The sequence below is a fragment of the Cherax quadricarinatus genome, chromosome 29 (assembly GCF_038502225.1).
Source record: "Cherax quadricarinatus isolate ZL_2023a chromosome 29, ASM3850222v1, whole genome shotgun sequence".
NCBI lineage: Eukaryota > Metazoa > Arthropoda > Malacostraca > Decapoda > Parastacidae > Cherax > Cherax quadricarinatus.
The window spans coordinates 31248641-31266140 of record NC_091320.1 but is presented as its reverse complement, the minus strand read 5'-3'; the positions used below and the strand labels follow the sequence as shown (position 1 = coordinate 31266140).

At 45.1% G+C, this 17500-nt stretch overlaps 1 protein-coding gene across 1 annotated transcript in view; it reads left to right on the top strand.

Moving 5' to 3' along the window:
• LOC128690554 (uncharacterized) overlaps positions 1–17500 on the top strand; it is a 331846-nt gene that overhangs the window by 97190 nt on the left and 217156 nt on the right. Inside the window, exon 4 of the mRNA XM_070089803.1 lies at positions 15634–15707. Coding sequence (XP_069945904.1) covers positions 15634–15707 — 74 coding nt within the window. The remainder of the gene's footprint in view (positions 1–15633; positions 15708–17500) is intronic.

The window sequence follows — 17500 nt, the reverse complement described above, 5'->3', positions numbered from 1 at the left end:
ATATGCCGGAAAATACGGCAATACGTTTCACGCGGCGAAGACGCTTCGCCCATCAGGGACTGGCTCAATTCACGTGAATTTCTGGGCAAAACGTCTTCAAGAAAACAATGCCACAACCTGCATTATGTAGCGTGTTAACCTGACCTAAATTATGATACCTGGGTGCTCCTTGAAGGAGACTTTAGCTGGGTGCTCCTTGAAGGAGACTTTAGCTGGGTGCTCCTTGAAGGAGACTTTAGCTGGGTGCTCCTTGAAGGAGACTTTAGCTGGGTGCTCCTTGAAGGAGTAGACTTCAGCTGGGTGCTCCTTGAAGGAGACTTTAGCTGGGTGCTCCTTGAAGGAGTAGACTTCAGCTGGGTGCTCCTTGAAGGAGACTTTAGCTGGGTGCTCCTTGAAGGAGACTTTAGCTGGGTGCTCCTTGAAGGAGTAGACTTCAGCTGGGTGCTCCTTGAAGGAGTAGACTTCAGCTGGGTGCTCCTTGAAGGAGACTTTAGCTGGGTGCTCCTTGAAGGAGTAGACTTCAGCTGGGTGCTCCTTGAAGGAGACTTTAGCTGGGTGCTCCTTGAAGGAGACTTTAGCTGGGTGCTCCTTGAAGGAGACTTTAGCTGGGTGCTCCTTGAAGGAGTAGACTTCAGCTGGGTGCTCCTTGAAGGAGACTTTAGCTGGGTGCTCCTTGAAGGAGACTTTAGCTGGGTGCTCCTTGAAGGAGACTTTAGCTGGGTGCTCCTTGAAGGAGACTTTAGCTGGGTGCTCCTTGAAGGAGACTTTAGCTGGGTGCTCCTTGAAGGAGACTTTAGCTGGGTGCTCCTTGAAGGAGACTTTAGCTGGGTGCTCCTTGAAGGAGACTTTAGCTGGGTGCTCCTTGAAGGAGACTTTAGCTGGGTGCTCCTTGAAGGAGACTTTAGCTGGGTGCTCCTTGAAGGAGTAGACTTCAGCTGGGTGCACCTTGAAGGAGTAGGCTTCATCTGGGTACTCCTTGTAGGAATAGGCGTCGGCTGTGTGCTCCCTAAAGGAGTAGGCTTCAGATGGGTGCTCCCTAAAGGACTAGGCTTCAGCTGGGTGCTGCTTGAAGGAGCAGGCTTCAGCTGGGTGCTCCTTGAAGGAGTAGGCTTCAGATGGGTGCTCCCTAAAGGACTAGGCTTCAGCTGGGTGCTGCTTGAAGGAGCAGGCTTCAGCTGGGTGCTCCTTGAAGGAGTAGGCTTCATCAGGGTACTTCTTGAAGGAGTAGGCGTCAGCTGTGTGCTCCCTAAAGGAGTAGGCTTCAACTGGGTGCTAATTAAAGGACTAGGCTTCAGCTGGGTGCTCCTTGGAGTAGGCTTCAGCTGGGTGCTCCTTGAAAAAGTAGGCTTCAGCTGTGTGCTCCTTGAAGGAGTAGGCTTCAGCTGAGTACTCCTTGAAGGACTAGGCTTCAGCTGGGTGCTCCCTGAAGGAGTAGGCATCAGCTGGGTGCTCCTTGAAGGAGCAGGCTTCAGCTTGGTGCTCCCTAAATCACTAGGCTTCAGCTGATGCTCTTTGAAGGAGTAGGATTCAGCTGGATGCTCCTTGAAGTAGTTGGCTTAAGCAGAGTGCTCCCTAAAGGAGTAGGCTTTAGCTGGGTGCTCCTTGAAGGAGCAGGCTTCAGCTGGTGTTCTCTGAGGGAGAAGGCTTCAGCTGGGTGCTCCTTGAAGGAGTAGGCTTTAGCTGGGTGTTTCCTAAAGGAGTTGGCTTCAGCTGGGTGCTCCTTGAAGGATTAAGCTTCAGCTGGGTGCTCCTTGAAGGAGTAGGCTTTAGCTGGGTGTTTCCTAAAGGAGTTGGCTTCAGCTGGGTGCTCCCTAAAGGGCTAGGCTTCAGATGGGTGCTCCTTGAAGGATTAAGCTTCAGCTGGGTACTCCTTGAAGGAGTAGACTTCAGCTTGGTGCTCACTAAATCACTAGGCTTCAGCTGGGTGGTCCTTGAAGGAGTAGGCTTCAGCTGGGTGCTCCTTGAAGGAGTAAGCTTCAGCTGAGTACTCCTTGAAGGACTAGGCTTCAGCTGGGTGCTCCCTAAAGGAGTAGGCTTCAGGTGGGTGCTCCCTAAATCACTAGGCTTCAGCTAGGTGGTCCTTGAAGGAGTAGACTTCAGCTGGGTTCAACTTGAAGGAGTAGGCTCTAGCTTGGTGCTCCCTAAAAGACTAGGCTTCAGATGAATGCTGCTTGAAGGACTAGGCTTCAGCTGAGTGCTTGTTGAAGGAGTAGGCTTCAGCTAGGTGCTTCCTAAAGGAGTAGGCTTCAGTTGGGTGCTCCCTGAAGGACTAGGCTTCAGCTGGGTCCTCCTTGATGGAGTTGGCTTCAGCTGGGTGTTCCTTGATGGAGTTGGCTTCAGCTGAGTGCTCCTTGAAGGAGTAGGCATCAGCTGGGTGCTCCTTGAAGGAGTAGGCTTCAGCTGAGTACTCCTTGAAGGACTAGGCTTCAGCTCGGTGCTCCCTGAAGGAGTAGGCATCAGCTGGGTGCTCCTTGAAGGAGTAGGCTTCAGCTGAGTACTTCTTGAAGAAGTAGGCTTTAGCTGGGTGCTCCCTAAAGGAGTAGGCTTCAGGTGGGTGCTCCCTAAATCACTAGGCTTCAGCTAGGTGGTCCTTGAAGGAGTAGGCTTCAGCTGGGTGCTCCTTGAAGGACTAGGCTCCAGCTGGGTGCTCCTTGAAGGACTAGGCTCCAGCTGGGTGCTCCTTGAAGGAGTAGGCTCTAGCTTGGTGCTCCCTAAAAGACTAGGCTTCAGATGAATGCTGCTTGAAGGACTAGGCTTCAGCTGAGTGCTTCTTGAAGGAGTAGGCTTCAGCTGGGTGCTTCCTAAAGGAGTAGGCTTCAGCTGGGTGCTCCCTAAAGGACTAGGCTTCAGCTTGGTGCTCCTTGAAAGAGTAAGCTTCATCTGGGTGCTCCTTCAAGGAGTAAGCTTCAGCTAGGTGCTACTTGAAGGAGTAGGCTTCAGTTGGGTGCTCCCTGAAGGACTAGGCTTCAGCTGGGTGCTCCTTGATGGAGTTGGCTTCAGCTGGGTGCTCCTTGATGGAGTTGGCTTCAGCTGAGTGCTCCTTGAAGGAGTAGGCTTCAGCTGAGTACTCCTTGAAGGACTAGGCTTCAGCTGGTGCTCTTTGAAGGAGTAGGCTTCTGCTGATGCTCCTTGAAGGAGTAGGCTTTAGCTGGGTGCTCCCTAAAAGAGTAGGCATCAGCTGGGTGCTCCTTGAAGGAGCAGGCTTCAGCTGGTGCTCTTTGAAGGAGTAGGCTTCAGCTGATGCTCCTTTAAGGAGTAAGCTTTAGCTGGGTGCTCCCTAAAGGAGTAGGCTTCAGCTGGGTGCTCATTGGAGGAGCAGGCTTCAGCTGTTGCTCTTTGAAGGAGTAGGCTTTAGCTGGGTGCTCCCTAAATGAGTAGGCTTCGGCTGATGCTCCTTGAAGGAGTAGGCTTTAGCTGGGTGCTCCTTAAATGAGCAGGCTTCAGCTGGTGCTCTTTGAAGGAGTAGGCTTCAGCTCGTTGCTCCTTGAAGTAGGCTTTATCTGGGTGCTCCCTAAAGGAGTAGGCTTCAGCTGGGTGCACCCTAAAGGACTAGGCTTCACATGGGTGCTCCTTGAAGGACTAGGCTTCAGCTGAGTGCTCCTTGAAGGAGTAGGAGTCAGCTGGGTGCTCCCTAAAGGACTAGGCTTCGGCTGGGTGCTCCTTGAATTATTAGGCTTCAGCTGGGTGCTCCCTAAAGGAGTAGTCTTCAGCTGGGTGCTCCCTAGAGGATAAGGCTTGAGCTGGATGCTCCTTGAAGGAGAAGGCTTCAGCTGGGTGCTCCTTGAAGGATAAGGCTTCATTCTGGGTGCTCCTTGAAGACGTAGGCTTTAACTGGGTGCTCCCTAAAGGAGTAGGCTTCAGCTGGGTGCTCGTTGAAGGAGTAAGCTTCAGCTGGGTGATCCTTGAAGGAGTAGGCTTCATTCTAGGTGCTCCCTAAAGGACTAGGCTTTAGGTGTGTGCTCCTTGAAGGACTAGGCTTCAGCTGAGTGCCCGTTGAAGGATTAGGACTCAGCTGGGTGCTCCCTGAAGGACTAGGCTTCAGCTGGGTGCTCCTTGAAGGAGTAGGCTTCAGCTGGTTGCTCCTTGAAGGAGTAGGCTTCAGCTGGTTGCTCCTTGAAGGAGTAGGCTTCAGCTGGTTACTCCTTGAAGGAGTAGGCTTCAGCTGGTTGCTCCTTGAAGGAGTAGGCTTCAGCTGGTTGCTTCTTGAAGGAGTAGGCTTCTTGTGAAGCGCTTTAGGAAAAAAGGCGGTGTTGTTTGTGTGTGAACTTTGAACTTCTCTGCTGTATACTGGCTCGCCCACACTTGTGGTGGTAGTTGTGGTGATGGTGGTAGTTGTGGTGGTGGTAGTAGTAGTTGTTGTTGTGGTGGTGGTGGTGGCGGTAGTTGTTGTGGTAGTTGTGGTGGTGGGGGTAGTTGTGATAGTGGTGGTGGTGGTGGTAGTTGTAGTGATGGTGGTGGTGGTGGTTGTAATGGTGGTAATTGTCGTTGTGATGGTGGTAGTTGTCGTGGTGGTGGTGGTCGTAGTTGTGGTGGTGGTGGTATTTGTGGTGGTGATGGTAGTGGTATTATTTGTATATGTGGTGGTGGTGATAGTTGTGGTGGTAATAACAGTGGTACTAGTCATAGTGGTAATGACGGTGGTAGTTGCGGTGGTAGTTTTGGAGGTAGTGGTATTAGTTATGATGGTGACGGTGGTGGTAGTTTTGGTGGTGTTAGTGGTTGTAGTGGTAATGATGGCATTAGTAATTGTGGTGGTAGTAGTTGTGGTGGTGATATTGGTAGTGGTACTTGTGGTGGAGATATTGATGGTGGTAGTTGTGGTGATGGTTGTAGTTGTGGTGATGGTAGTTGTGGTGCTAGTTAGGGTGGTGGTAGTGGTTGGTGTGGCGGTGATGGTAGCAGTAGTGGTAATGGTACTATTATTATTATTATTTTTTATTATAATTCAGATGCTTATCCTAGAAGGACCAGACAGCACCGCAGGGAAGGATTTGCAAAAGTAGGAATGTGTGGAGGGTGTGTGAAGGGTGGTAGTGAGGGGCAGGGGTGTGTGAAGGGTACGAGTGAGGAGCAGGGATAGGAGGGACAGGACAGCTAAAAAAATATCAAAGTTGGTGCAAATATTTATCTTCTGTTAAGAAAATGGGAGAGTCTGCATCAAAAGTGGGACTTACAGTGAGGAGGCCAGTCAGAGTGTCTGTGTTGGGGCCGTGGAGACGTTACAAGTGAATCATGCTGATAAGCAAAACATTTCATTAAGACAGCCCATGCTGAGCAGGGTCGGGCATTTCTCCATGTGCTATCCGTGAGTAAGTTCCACATGTTCAATACCTAAGTGGGAGAGTTTAGTCTCCTACACACGACAGCAGTGGAAAGACGTCTTGAATCCCAAACCTGCTTTGACAAAACAGTTTTTTGTGGTCTTATTCGGATCATCGTTGTTGCCAGCAGCTGCTGACTAGCTGAGAACACTGATAATTTGAGAAGACAGAGGGAAGGGCGCACACAAATAGTTGGAAGGAAAACAGTTTGAGAAGAGAATACCCCTTGTGAGAAATCGACAGATCATGAACGACTGACCGAGAGGCTTAGTCCGCTTACTTTGAATCCAGGGACCCACCAGAAAACCACTTCTTTCTGCTTAATAGGAAAGCGACACAGCCTAAGTTGTATATGAAGGACGATGGGATGAGGGAAGTCAAATTTCTGAGATGGAAATGGATACAGTGTGTATGACAGCATTGAGGATTGTGTATGTATAACTCTACTATGAAAAAGACGATCCAATTCCAGTAAATTACCTTGAATTATGCTTTCTGAAAAAAACAGCCTCATGTCAGACAAATGGTGGATGTGGTAGTAGTAGTAATAGTAGTGGTCATGGTGGTGAAAATGGTTGTGGTAGTAGTGATAGCAGCAAGACTGAATTTTTTGCAAAAAAACGTGCTTTTACTCACTATTCTGAATAATGTCAGAATAGTGAGTAAAAGCACGTACCATCACTTCCTGTTTTCATCTGTCGTATTAAATGCTCTCAGTGCCAATTTACTATCATCGTTACTAAGTCACTGTTATATTCCATGTTTCACAATCACGGTGGGATCCAATCCAAACATGAGGGGTGAACTGTCTCATTAGAGACAGTTCACCCCTCATGTATACTTCCCTATAACATGCAGCGACTATCCTTACTATTTAGTCCGAAAAATGGGTTACTGGGTTTTTAGATTTGTCTCCAGGCTGTTTGTACTTACTACATTAAAAATATATCAGTAGTGGTGGTGGTAGATGTGTAGTGGTGGTGGTAGATGTGTAGTGGTGGTGGTAGATGTGTAGTGTAGTGGTGGTAGATGTGTAGTGGTGGTGGTAGATGTGTAGTGTAGTGGTGGTAGATGTGTACTGGTGGTGGTAGATGTGTAGTGTAGTGGTGGTAGATGTGTAGTGGTGGTGGTAGATGTGTACTGGTGGTGGTAGATGTGTAGTGTAGTGGTGGTAGATGTGTACTGGTGGTGGTAGATGTGTACTGGTGGTGGTAGATGTGTACTGGTGGTGGTAGATGTGTAGTGTAGTGGTGGTAGATGTGTAGTGGTGGTGGTAGATGTGTACTGGTGGTGGTAGATGTGTAGTGTAGTGGTGGTAGATGTGTACTGGTGGTGGTAGATGTGTAGTGTAGTGGTGGTAGATGTGTAGTGTAGTGGTGGTAGATGTGTACTGGTGGTGGTAGATGTGTAGTGGTGGTGGTAGATGTGTAGTGTAGTGGTGGTAGATGTGTAGTGTAGTGGTGGTAGATGTGTACTGGTGGTGGTAGATGTGTAGTGGTGGTGGTAGATGTGTAGTGTAGTGGTGGTAGATGTGTAGTGGTGGTGGTAGATGTGTACTGGTGGTGGTAGATGTGTACTGGTGGTGGTAGATGTGTAGTGTAGTGGTGGTAGATGTGTACTGGTGGTGGTAGATGTGTACTGGTGGTGGTAGATGTGTAGTGGTGGTGGTAGATGTGTACTGGTGGTGGTAGATGTGTACTGGTGGTGGTAGATGTGTACTGGTGGTGGTAGATGTGTAGTGTAGTGGTGGTAGATGTGTAGTGTAGTGGTGGTAGATGTGTAGTGGTGGTGGTAGATGTGTAGTGTAGTGATGGTAGATGTGTAGTGGTGGTGGTAGATGTGTAGTGTAGTGGTGGTAGATGTGTACTGGTGGTGGTAGATGTGTAGTGTAGTGGTGGTAGATGTGTAGTGGTGGTGGTAGATGTGTAGTGTAGTGGTGGTAGATGTGTAGTGGTGGTGGTAGATGTGTAGTGTAGTGGTGGTAGATGTGTACTGGTGGTGGTAGATGTGTAGTGTAGTGGTGGTAGATGTGTAGTGGTGGTGGTAGATGTGTAGTGTAGTGGTGGTAGATGTGTAGTGGTGGTGGTAGATGTGTAGTGTAGTGGTGGTAGATGTGTACTGGTGGTGGTAGATGTGTAGTGTAGTGGTGGTAGATGTGTAGTGGTGGTGGTAGATGTGTAGTGTAGTGGTGGTAGATGTGTAGTGTAGTGGTGGTAGATGTGTAGTGTAGTGGTGGTAGATGTGTAGTGTAGTGGTGGTAGATGTGTACTGGTGGTGGTAGATGTGTAGTGTAGTGGTGGTAGATGTGTAGTGGTGGTTGTAGATGTGTAGTGTAGTGGTGGTAGATGTGTAGTGTAGTGGTGGTAGATGTGTAGTGTAGTGGTGGTAGATGTGTACTGGTGGTGGTAGATGTGTAGTGTAGTGGTGGTAGATGTGTACTGGTGGTGGTAGATGTGTAGTGTAGTGGTGGTAGATGTGTACTGGTGGTGGTAGATGTGTACTGGTGGTGGTAGATGTGTACTGGTGGTGGTAGATGTGTACTGGTGATGGTAGATGTGTAGTGTAGTGGTGGTAGATGTGTACTGGTGGTGGTAGATGTGTAGTGTAGTGGTGGTAGATGTGTACTGGTGGTGGTAGATGTGTAGTGTAGTGGTGGTAGATGTGTACTGGTGGTGGTAGATGTGTACTGGTGGTGGTAGATGTGTAGTGTAGTGATGGTAGATGTGTAGTGTAGTGGTGGTAGATGTGTACTGGTGGTGGTAGATGTGTAGTGTAGTGGTGGTAGATGTGTAGTGTAGTGGTGGTAGATGTGTAGTGTAGTGGTGGTAGATGTGTACTGGTGGTGGTAGATGTGTAGTGTAGTGGTGGTAGATGTGTACTGGTGGTGGTAGATGTGTAGTGTAGTGGTGGTAGATGTGTACTGGTGGTGGTAGATGTGTACTGGTGGTGGTAGATGTGTACTGGTGGTGGTAGATGTGTACTGGTGGTGGTAGATGTGTACTGGTGGTGGTAGATGTGTAGTGTAGTGGTGGTAGATGTGTACTGGTGGTGGTAGATGTGTAGTGTAGTGGTGGTAGATGTGTACTGGTGGTGGTAGATGTGTAGTGTAGTGGTGGTAGATGTGTACTGGTGGTGGTAGATGTGTACTGGTGGTGGTAGATGTGTACTGGTGGTGGTAGATGTGTACTGGTGGTGGTAGATGTGTAGTGTAGTGGTGGTAGATGTGTACTGGTGGTGGTAGATGTGTAGTGTAGTGGTGGTAGATGTGTACTGGTGGTGGTAGATGTGTACTGGTGGTGGTAGATGTGTAGTGTAGTGGTGGTAGATGTGTACTGGTGGTGGTAGATGTGTACTGGTGGTGGTAGATGTGTACTGGTGGTGGTAGATGTGTACTGGTGGTGGTAGATGTGTACTGGTGGTGGTAGATGTGTAGTGTAGTGGTGGTAGATGTGTACTGGTGGTGGTAGATGTGTAGTGTAGTGGTGGTAGATGTGTACTGGTGGTGGTAGATGTGTACTGGTGGTGGTAGATGTGTAGTGTAGTGGTGGTAGATGTGTACTGGTGGTGGTAGATGTGTACTGGTGGTGGTAGATGTGTACTGGTGGTGGTAGATGTGTACTGGTGGTGGTAGATGTGTACTGGTGGTGGTAGATGTGTAGTGTAGTGGTGGTAGATGTGTACTGGTGGTGGTAGATGTGTACTGGTGGTGGTAGATGTGTACTGGTGGTGGTAGATGTGTAGTGTAGTGGTGGTAGATGTGTAGTGGTGGTGGTAGATGTGTACTGGTGGTGGTAGATGTGTAGTGTAGTGGTGGTAGATGTGTACTGGTGGTGGTAGATGTGTAGTGTAGTGGTGGTAGATGTGTACTGGTGGTGGTAGATGTGTACTGATGGTGGTAGATGTGTACTGGTGGTGGTAGATGTGTACTGGTGGTGGTAGATGTGTACTGGTGGTGGTAGATGTGTACTGGTGGTGGTAGATGTGTAGTGTAGTGGTGGTAGATGTGTACTGGTGGTGGTAGATGTGTACTGGTGGTGGTAGATGTGTACTGGTGGTGGTAGATGTGTAGTGTAGTGGTGGTAGATGTGTAGTGGTGGTGGTAGATGTGTAGTGTAGTGGTGGTAGATGTGTAGTGTAGTGGTGGTAGATGTGTAGTGGTGGTGGTAGATGTGTAGTGTAGTGGTGGTAGATGTGTAGTGGTGGTGGTAGATGTGTAGTGTAGTGGTGGTAGATGTGTAGTGTAGTGGTGGTAGATGTGTAGTGTAGTGGTGGTAGATGTGTAGTGGTGGTGGTAGATGTGTAGTGTAGTGGTGGTAGATGTGTAGTGGTGGTGGTAGATGTGTAGTGTAGTGGTGGTAGATGTGTAGTGTAGTGGTGGTAGATGTGTAGTGGTGGTGGTAGATGTGTAGTGGTGGTGGTAGATGTGTAGTGTAGTGGTGGTAGATGTGTAGTGTAGTGGTGGTAGATGTGTAGTGGTGGTGGTAGATGTGTAGTGGTGGTGGTAGATGTGTAGTGTAGTGGTGGTAGATGTGTAGTGGTGGTGGTAGATGTGTAGTGGTGGTGGTAGATGTGTAGTGTAGTGGTGGTAGATGTGTAGTGTAGTGGTGGTAGATGTGTAGTGTAGTGGTGGTAGATGTGTAGTGGTGGTGGTAGATGTGTAGTGTAGTGGTGGTAGATGTGTAGTGTAGTGGTGGTAGATGTGTAGTGGTGGTGGTAGATGTGTAGTGTAGTGGTGGTAGATGTGTAGTGGTGGTGGTAGATGTGTAGTGGTGGTGGTAGATGTGTAGTGTAGTGGTGGTAGATGTGTAGTGGTGGTGGTAGATGTGTAGTGTAGTGATGGTAGATGTGTAGTGGTGGTGGTAGATGTGTAGTGGTGGTGGTAGATGTGTAGTGTAGTGGTGGTAGATGTGTAGTGGTGGTGGTAGATGTGTAGTGTAGTGATGGTAGATGTGTAGTGGTGGTGGTAGATGTGTAGTGTAGTGGTGGTAGATGTGTAGTGGTGGTGGTAGATGTGTACTGGTGGTGGTAGATGTGTACTGGTGGTGGTAGATGTGTAGTGTAGTGATGGTAGATGTGTAGTGGTGGTGGTAGATGTGTAGTGTAGTGATGGTAGATGTGTAGTGGTGGTGGTAGATGTGTAGTGTAGTGATGGTAGATGTGTAGTGGTGGTGGTAGATGTGTAGTGTAGTGATGGTAGATGTGTAGTGGTGGTGGTAGATGTGTAGTGTAGTGGTGGTAGATGTGTAGTGGTGGTGGTAGATGTGTAGTGTAGTGGTGGTAAATATGCAGTGCACCTCACCCCGTGACTCAAAGTGGGGTTAGTAGGGGTAGGTTCAACAACATCCTCTCCACTATGGTCTGGTGACTTCAGTCCAGTTAATCATATTCAATACTGACAAGTTGAAGAATAAGATACAGGTGCAACACCTGGGTATTTTTATTTCGTGAGACGTTTTGCAGACCAGTGGCATTTTTAAAAGCAAAATACGAAGATTTTCTATAAGAGACAGAGGGAAAGTGGAGAGGCAATTTTGAAGTGTTTAGTCCCCTATCTTTGATAGAAGGCATTCAGTCTCCTAGCCTTGATACACAGTTCAGTCCCCTAGCCTTGATAGCAGGTGTTTAGTCCTTTATCCTTCATACACAATTCAGTCACCTCACCTTGATAGAAGGTGTTCAGTTGCATAGCCTTGATATACAGAGTTCAATCCCCTCACCTTGACAGAAGGTGTTCAGTCCTTATCCTTAATACAAAGAGTTCAGTCCTCTAGCCTTGATAAAAGATGTTCAATCCTTTATCCTTGATACACAAAGTTCAGTCCCTTAGTCTTGATACAAAGAGTCTTGACAGTCAGATCTAACACGCTAACATATGCCTGCTTGATGCTCAAGCTAGTGCCACTTAAAACACCTCACACTCTCTTTTCTACTTTTTCTCAAATGTTTTCTTACATGTTTTCATACAGTTCAGGACATTTATTATAGGAAACGTTTTGCCACTCGTGGCGAAACATCTTGTCAGTATCACCACACTATTTTTTCCTTCATCTTCCATTCTCACCCAGATCGATAGACAGTAATCACCCTATCATACTTCAGTTCTTCTATATGAGGAATGGTTAAGTAGGCCTATATAACAACCAGGAAGGACAGTGACTATACGCCTCTTTAAGTTAGAATAATAAAAAAATATGATATTAAATATTTGAAATTCCAGTAAAATCACAGTACGACTGGACTAATTAGTTCCAAATGTCCTGATGTTTTAATTATTAAAATTTGCTAACACGAAATCCTAACTGAAATAACACACGAGCTTACTATCTGCTTTCAGGCTTCAGACATTCTCGTAAACAGATATGTTGTACGACCTGGTCATGGACCGGGCCGAGGGGGCGTTGGCCCCCGCAACGCCCTCAAGGTGTATTGTAGCTAGTCTGTGGCTCCTCAGAGCACCACAGTCATTTAGAGCACCACAGTCATTTAGAGCACCACAGTCATTTAGAGCACCACAGTCATTTAGAGCACCACAGTCATTTAGAGCACCACAGTCATTTAGAGCACCACAGTCATTTAGAGCACCACAGTCATTTAGAGCACCATAGTCATTTAGAGCACCACAGTCATTCACACCGAGGGTAACACCAGTCACACTGAAGATTACAACACATATTCGACACTTGGTTATCATTATTGATGAAACGTTTCGCCTACACAGTAGACTTCTTCAGTCAGATGCAGAGTTAACAGGTGTAGTAGTAAAATAAAGGTGATGTAATCAGTCCATCAATCCAGGAGAAAAAAAAATCGAGGTGGTCAGTCGCTCAGCCTGGACAAGAGGTCATCTCCATGGTCTGGAACGATACTGTGTGGTATTTTATAACATTTTCAACATACCAGTCACCTTTATTTACTAAAGTATATGTACATGGTGTACAGGCCTAATTGATATCAAAAATAACATTTGAACTCTTACTCTCAAAACAAAGATGTGATGGCAATTTTTACCCATATATACAATGCCAAAAATACGTGTCTATTTTTTTAATGTGAATGCCACACAAAATGAATGAGTTAGTGTATCTGTATTTACCCATGCCTAAATTAATATACTCACCCACCAATAAATTAAAAAATTTCTCTTACACTGTACATTAATGTATATATGTATATATATATATATATATATATATATATATATATATATATATATATATATATATATATATATATATATATATATATATATATATACAGTGTATATACACTGTACATTAATATATATATATATATATATATATATATATATATATATATATATATATATATGTATATATATATATATATATATATATATATATATATATATATATATATATATATATATATATATATATATATGTATGTATATATATATATATATATATATATATATATATATATATATATACATTAATGTACAGTGTATATACACACTATATATGCTGTATCTCACAGTGCATACGTATTAAGATTACATATACGTATTCTGAAGATAATATCTATGTATATTATTAACTTTTTTTTAACATTTGATTTATCTAACCTCTCACTTTGTCTTTTATCAACACTGACTCATTTAACATTACGTTTCCTGGCATCTATGAGATTCTGATCTCAGTAATGTTTACGTGTGAGCTGCAGTCACTAACATTATTAAACATATCATGTTCTGCTCCCTGAGCTTTGTCATACCTCGTCTTAAAGCTGTGTATGGTTCCTGCCTACACTACCTCACTTCCCTTCCGTTTCCCTTCTATATTAACGTTTTTAAAGTCTTTTCACTAGCCTTGTAGATTACTGAGACTTACGTTAAACATTGTGATTAGTGAATCTGTTAATTAGTGATGAGCGAATCCCCTAAACTAATCAGGTCTAGGTTTTAGACGTAATTGATTCACCAGTTTTTGACCTTGGTGAATCAAGGTTTGACCTTGGTGAATCAAGGTTTGACCTTGGTGAATCAAGGTTTGACATTGGTGAATCAAAGTTTGACCTTGATGAATGAAGGTTTGACCTTGGTGAGTCAAGGTTTGACCCTGGTGAATCAAAGTTTGACTCTGGTGAATCAAGGTTTTATCTTGGTGAGTCAAGGTTTGACCTTGGTGAATCAAGGTTTTATCTTGGTGAGTCAAGGTTTGACCTTGATGAATCAAGGTTTGACCTTGGTGAGTCAAGGTTTGACCCTGGTGAATCAAAGTTTGACTCTGGTGAATCAAGGTTTTATCTTGGTGAGTCAAGGTTTGACCTTGGTGAAACAAGGTTTGACCTTGGTGAATCAAGGTTTGACCTTGGTGAATCAAGGATTGACCTTGGTGAATCAAGGTTTGACCTTGGTGAATCAAAGTTTGACTCTGGTGAATCAAGGTTTGACCTTGGTGAATCAAGGTTTTACCTTGGTGAGTCAAGGTGTAACCTTGGTGAATCAAGGTTTGACCCTGGTGAATCAAGGTTTGACCCTGGTGAATCAAGGTTTGACCCTGGTGAATCAAGGTTTGACCCTGGTGAATCAAGGTTTGACCTTGGTGAGTCAAGGTTTGACCTTGGTGAATCAAGGTTTGCCTCTGGTGAATCAAGGTTTTACCCTGGTAAATCAAGGTTTGACCTTGGTAAGTCAAGGTTTGACCTTGGAGAATCAAGGTTTGTCCCTGGTGAATCAAGGTTTGACCCTGGTGAATCAAGGTTTGACCCTGGTGAATCAAGGTTTGACCTTGGTGAGTCAAGGTTTAACCTTGGTGAATCTAGGTTTGCCCCTGATGAATCAAGGTTTGGCCCTGGTGAATCAAGGTTTGACCTTGGTGAGTCAAGGTTTGACCCTGGTGAATCAAGGTTTGACCCTGGTGAATCAAGGTTTGACCTTGGTGAATCGAGGTTTGCCCCTGGTAAATCAAGGTTTGACTCTGGTGAATCAAGGTTTGACCTTGGTGAGTCAAGGTTTGACCTTGGTGAATCAAGGTTTGACCTTGGTGAATCAAGGATTAACCTTGGTGAATCAAGGTTTGACCTTGGTGAATCAAAGTTTGACTGGTGAATCAAGGTTTGACCTTGGTGAATCAAGGTTTTACCTTGGTGAGTCAAGGTTTGACCTTGGTGAATCAAGGTTTGACCCTGGTGAATCAAGGTTTTACCTTGGTGAGTCAAGGTTTGACCTTGGTGAATCAAGGTTTGACTCTGGTGAATCTAGGTTTGACCCTGGTGAATCAAGGTTTGACATTGGTGAATCAAGGTTTGACCTTGGTGAATCAAGATTTGACCCTGGTGAATCAAGGTTTGACCCTGGTGAATCAAGGTTTGACCCTGGTGAGTCAAGGTTTGACCTTGGTGAATCAAGGTTTGACCTTGGTGAGTCATGGTTTGACCCTGGTGAATCAAGGTTTGACCTTGGTAAGTCAAGGTTTGACCCTGGTGAATCAAGGTTTGACCTTGGTGAGTCAAGGTTTGACCCTGGTGAATCAAGGTTTGACCTTGGTGAGTCAAGGTTTGACCCTGGTGAATCAAGGTTTGACCTTGGTGAGTCAAGGTTTGACCCTGGTGAATCAAGGTTTAACCTTGGTGACTCAAGGTTTGCCCCTGATAAATCAAGGTTTGACCCTGGTGAATCAAGGTTTGACCTTGGTGAGTCAAGGTTTGACCTTGGTGAATCAAGGTTTGACCTTGGTGAGTCAAGGTTTGACCCTGGTGAATCAAGGTTTGCCCAATTCTATGACGGTAAGAAAAGGTCAAGTCTTTCAAAATGTCTGTTATGTCAGTACCCAGCATACCAGATGTTAGACCATGTTAGACCATGTTAGACCATGTTAGACATTGAAGTTGTCATCTAATATTTAAGATTTTGAGAACTCAGTGTCTTCTGACCTCTTTTTCTATGGGTATATACCAGTATATACCGGTATATAACAGTGTATACCAGTATATACCGGTATATAACAGGATATACCGGTATATGACAGTATAACCGGTATATAACAGGATATACCGGTATATAACAATATATGTACGTGTATATACCAGTGCATACCGGTATATACCAGTATATACCGGTATATACCAGTATATACCGGTATATACCACTATATACCGGTATATGTCAGTATATACCGATATATGCCAATATATACGGGTATATTGCTATCTTCTGACCTCTTTTTCCTCGTGTCAGTCCAAGCTGTGAACTAATATTTAGGATTCTGAGAACCCGGTATATACACCGTAGTGACCATTTCTAACGACTCACCTCTTATTTATTTTTTTCTGCCTTGTGTCTCCCTGACAGGCGAGGGCGAGGCGGTGAGAGAGCGGTGGAAGAGACAGGAGATACTAGACGCCAAAATCAAAATGTTCCTGGCGGTGAGCTGACAACTCCCTGCCCACAACCTGCTTCCCACTCTCTCTATCTCTCTCTCTTCTACCTCCCGTTTTCTTTTTTGCCATCGCTTTTTTTCCCCCTCCTCTCTCTCTCTCTCAATTTCCCCCCCCCTCCCTTTCCCCTCTCCCCACATCCCATGTTATATTTACTTTCTTTCATTCTCCGTCGTTTGTTCTGTTAAAAATAATATCATGGAAATAACAGACATCCTTTTATTTATTCCTTTATTTGTTTGTAAGTCTAAACAGCACCTGAGGTCAGTAAAGTAAACTTTTCTTTTAAGTTCATTCAATTTTGCTTTAATTACTTACTGATTTATACTGTCAATAATCAAATTCTATTTTCCTTCAGTTGAGCAAACCCATTCCAGTATATATATATATATATATATATATATATATATATATATATATATATATATATATATATATATATATATATATATATATATATAATTTGACAAAATCGTCTCGTTTTTGATCGTTTATGGAAGATTTACGTTACATATTCAATTTTAATTGTCAGTGTTTCATATAAGTATTTTGTTTTTTTTTGTGTTTTTAATGAGACGAGTCATGGCGCGCGAGATGGACGCTCAGGTCGAGTGTTTCTCCACAATGACTTCCTGATTTATCAAGATTTTTTATCATTGTGGTCATTTTGCGTTAAGAAAATGTGTGTGTGTGTGTGTGTGTGTGTGTGTGTGTGTGTGTGTGTGTGTGTGTGTGTGTGTGTGTGTGTGTGAGTGTGTGTGTGTGTGTGTGTGTGTGTGTGTGTGTGTGTGTGTGTAAGTGTGTACTCACCTAGTTGTACTCACCTAGTTGGGTCGAGTCCAAGCTCCTGGCCCCGCCTCTTCACTGATCGCTACTAGGTCACTCTCCCTGAACCGTGAGCTTTATCGTACCTCTGCTTAAAGCTATGTATGGATCCTGCCTCCACTACATCGCTTCCCAAACTATTCCACTTCCTGACTACTCTGTGGCTGAAGAAATACTTCCTAACATCCCTTTGATTCATCTGTGTCTTCAACTTCCAACTGTGTCCCCTTGTTACTGTATCCAATCTCTGGAACATCCTGTCTTTGTCCACCTTGTCAATTCCTCTCGGTATTTTTTATGTCGTTATCATGTCCCCCCTATCTCTCTCTCCTCGTAGGACATACCTCTTAGCTCTGGGACTAGTCTTGTTGCAAACCTTTGCACTTTCTCTAGTTTCTTTACGTGCTTGGCTAGGTGTGGGTTCCAAACTGGTGCCGCATACTCCAATATGGGCCTAACGTACACGGTGTACAGGGTCCTGAACGATTCCTTATTAAGATGTCGGAATGCTGTTCTGAGGTTTGCTAGGCGCCCATATGCTGCAGCAGTTATTTGGTTGATGTGCGCTTCAGGAGATGTGCCTGGTGTTATACTCACCCCAAAATCTTTTTCCTTGAGTGAGGTTTGTAGTCTCTGGCCCCCTAGACTGTATTCCGTCTGCGGTCTTCTTTGCCCTTCCCCAATCTTCATGACTTTGCACTTGGTGGGGTTCAACTCCAGGAGCCAATTGCTGGACCAGGTCTGCAGCCTATCCAGATCCCTTTGTAGTTCTACCTGGTCTTCGATCGAATGAATTCTTCTCATCAACTTCACGTCATCTGCAAACAGGAACACTTCGGAGTCTATTCCTTCCGTCATGTCGTTCACAAATACAAGAAACAGCACTGGTCCTAGGACTGACCCCTGTGGGACCCCACTGGTCACAGGTGCCCACTCTGACACCTCGCCACGTCTTC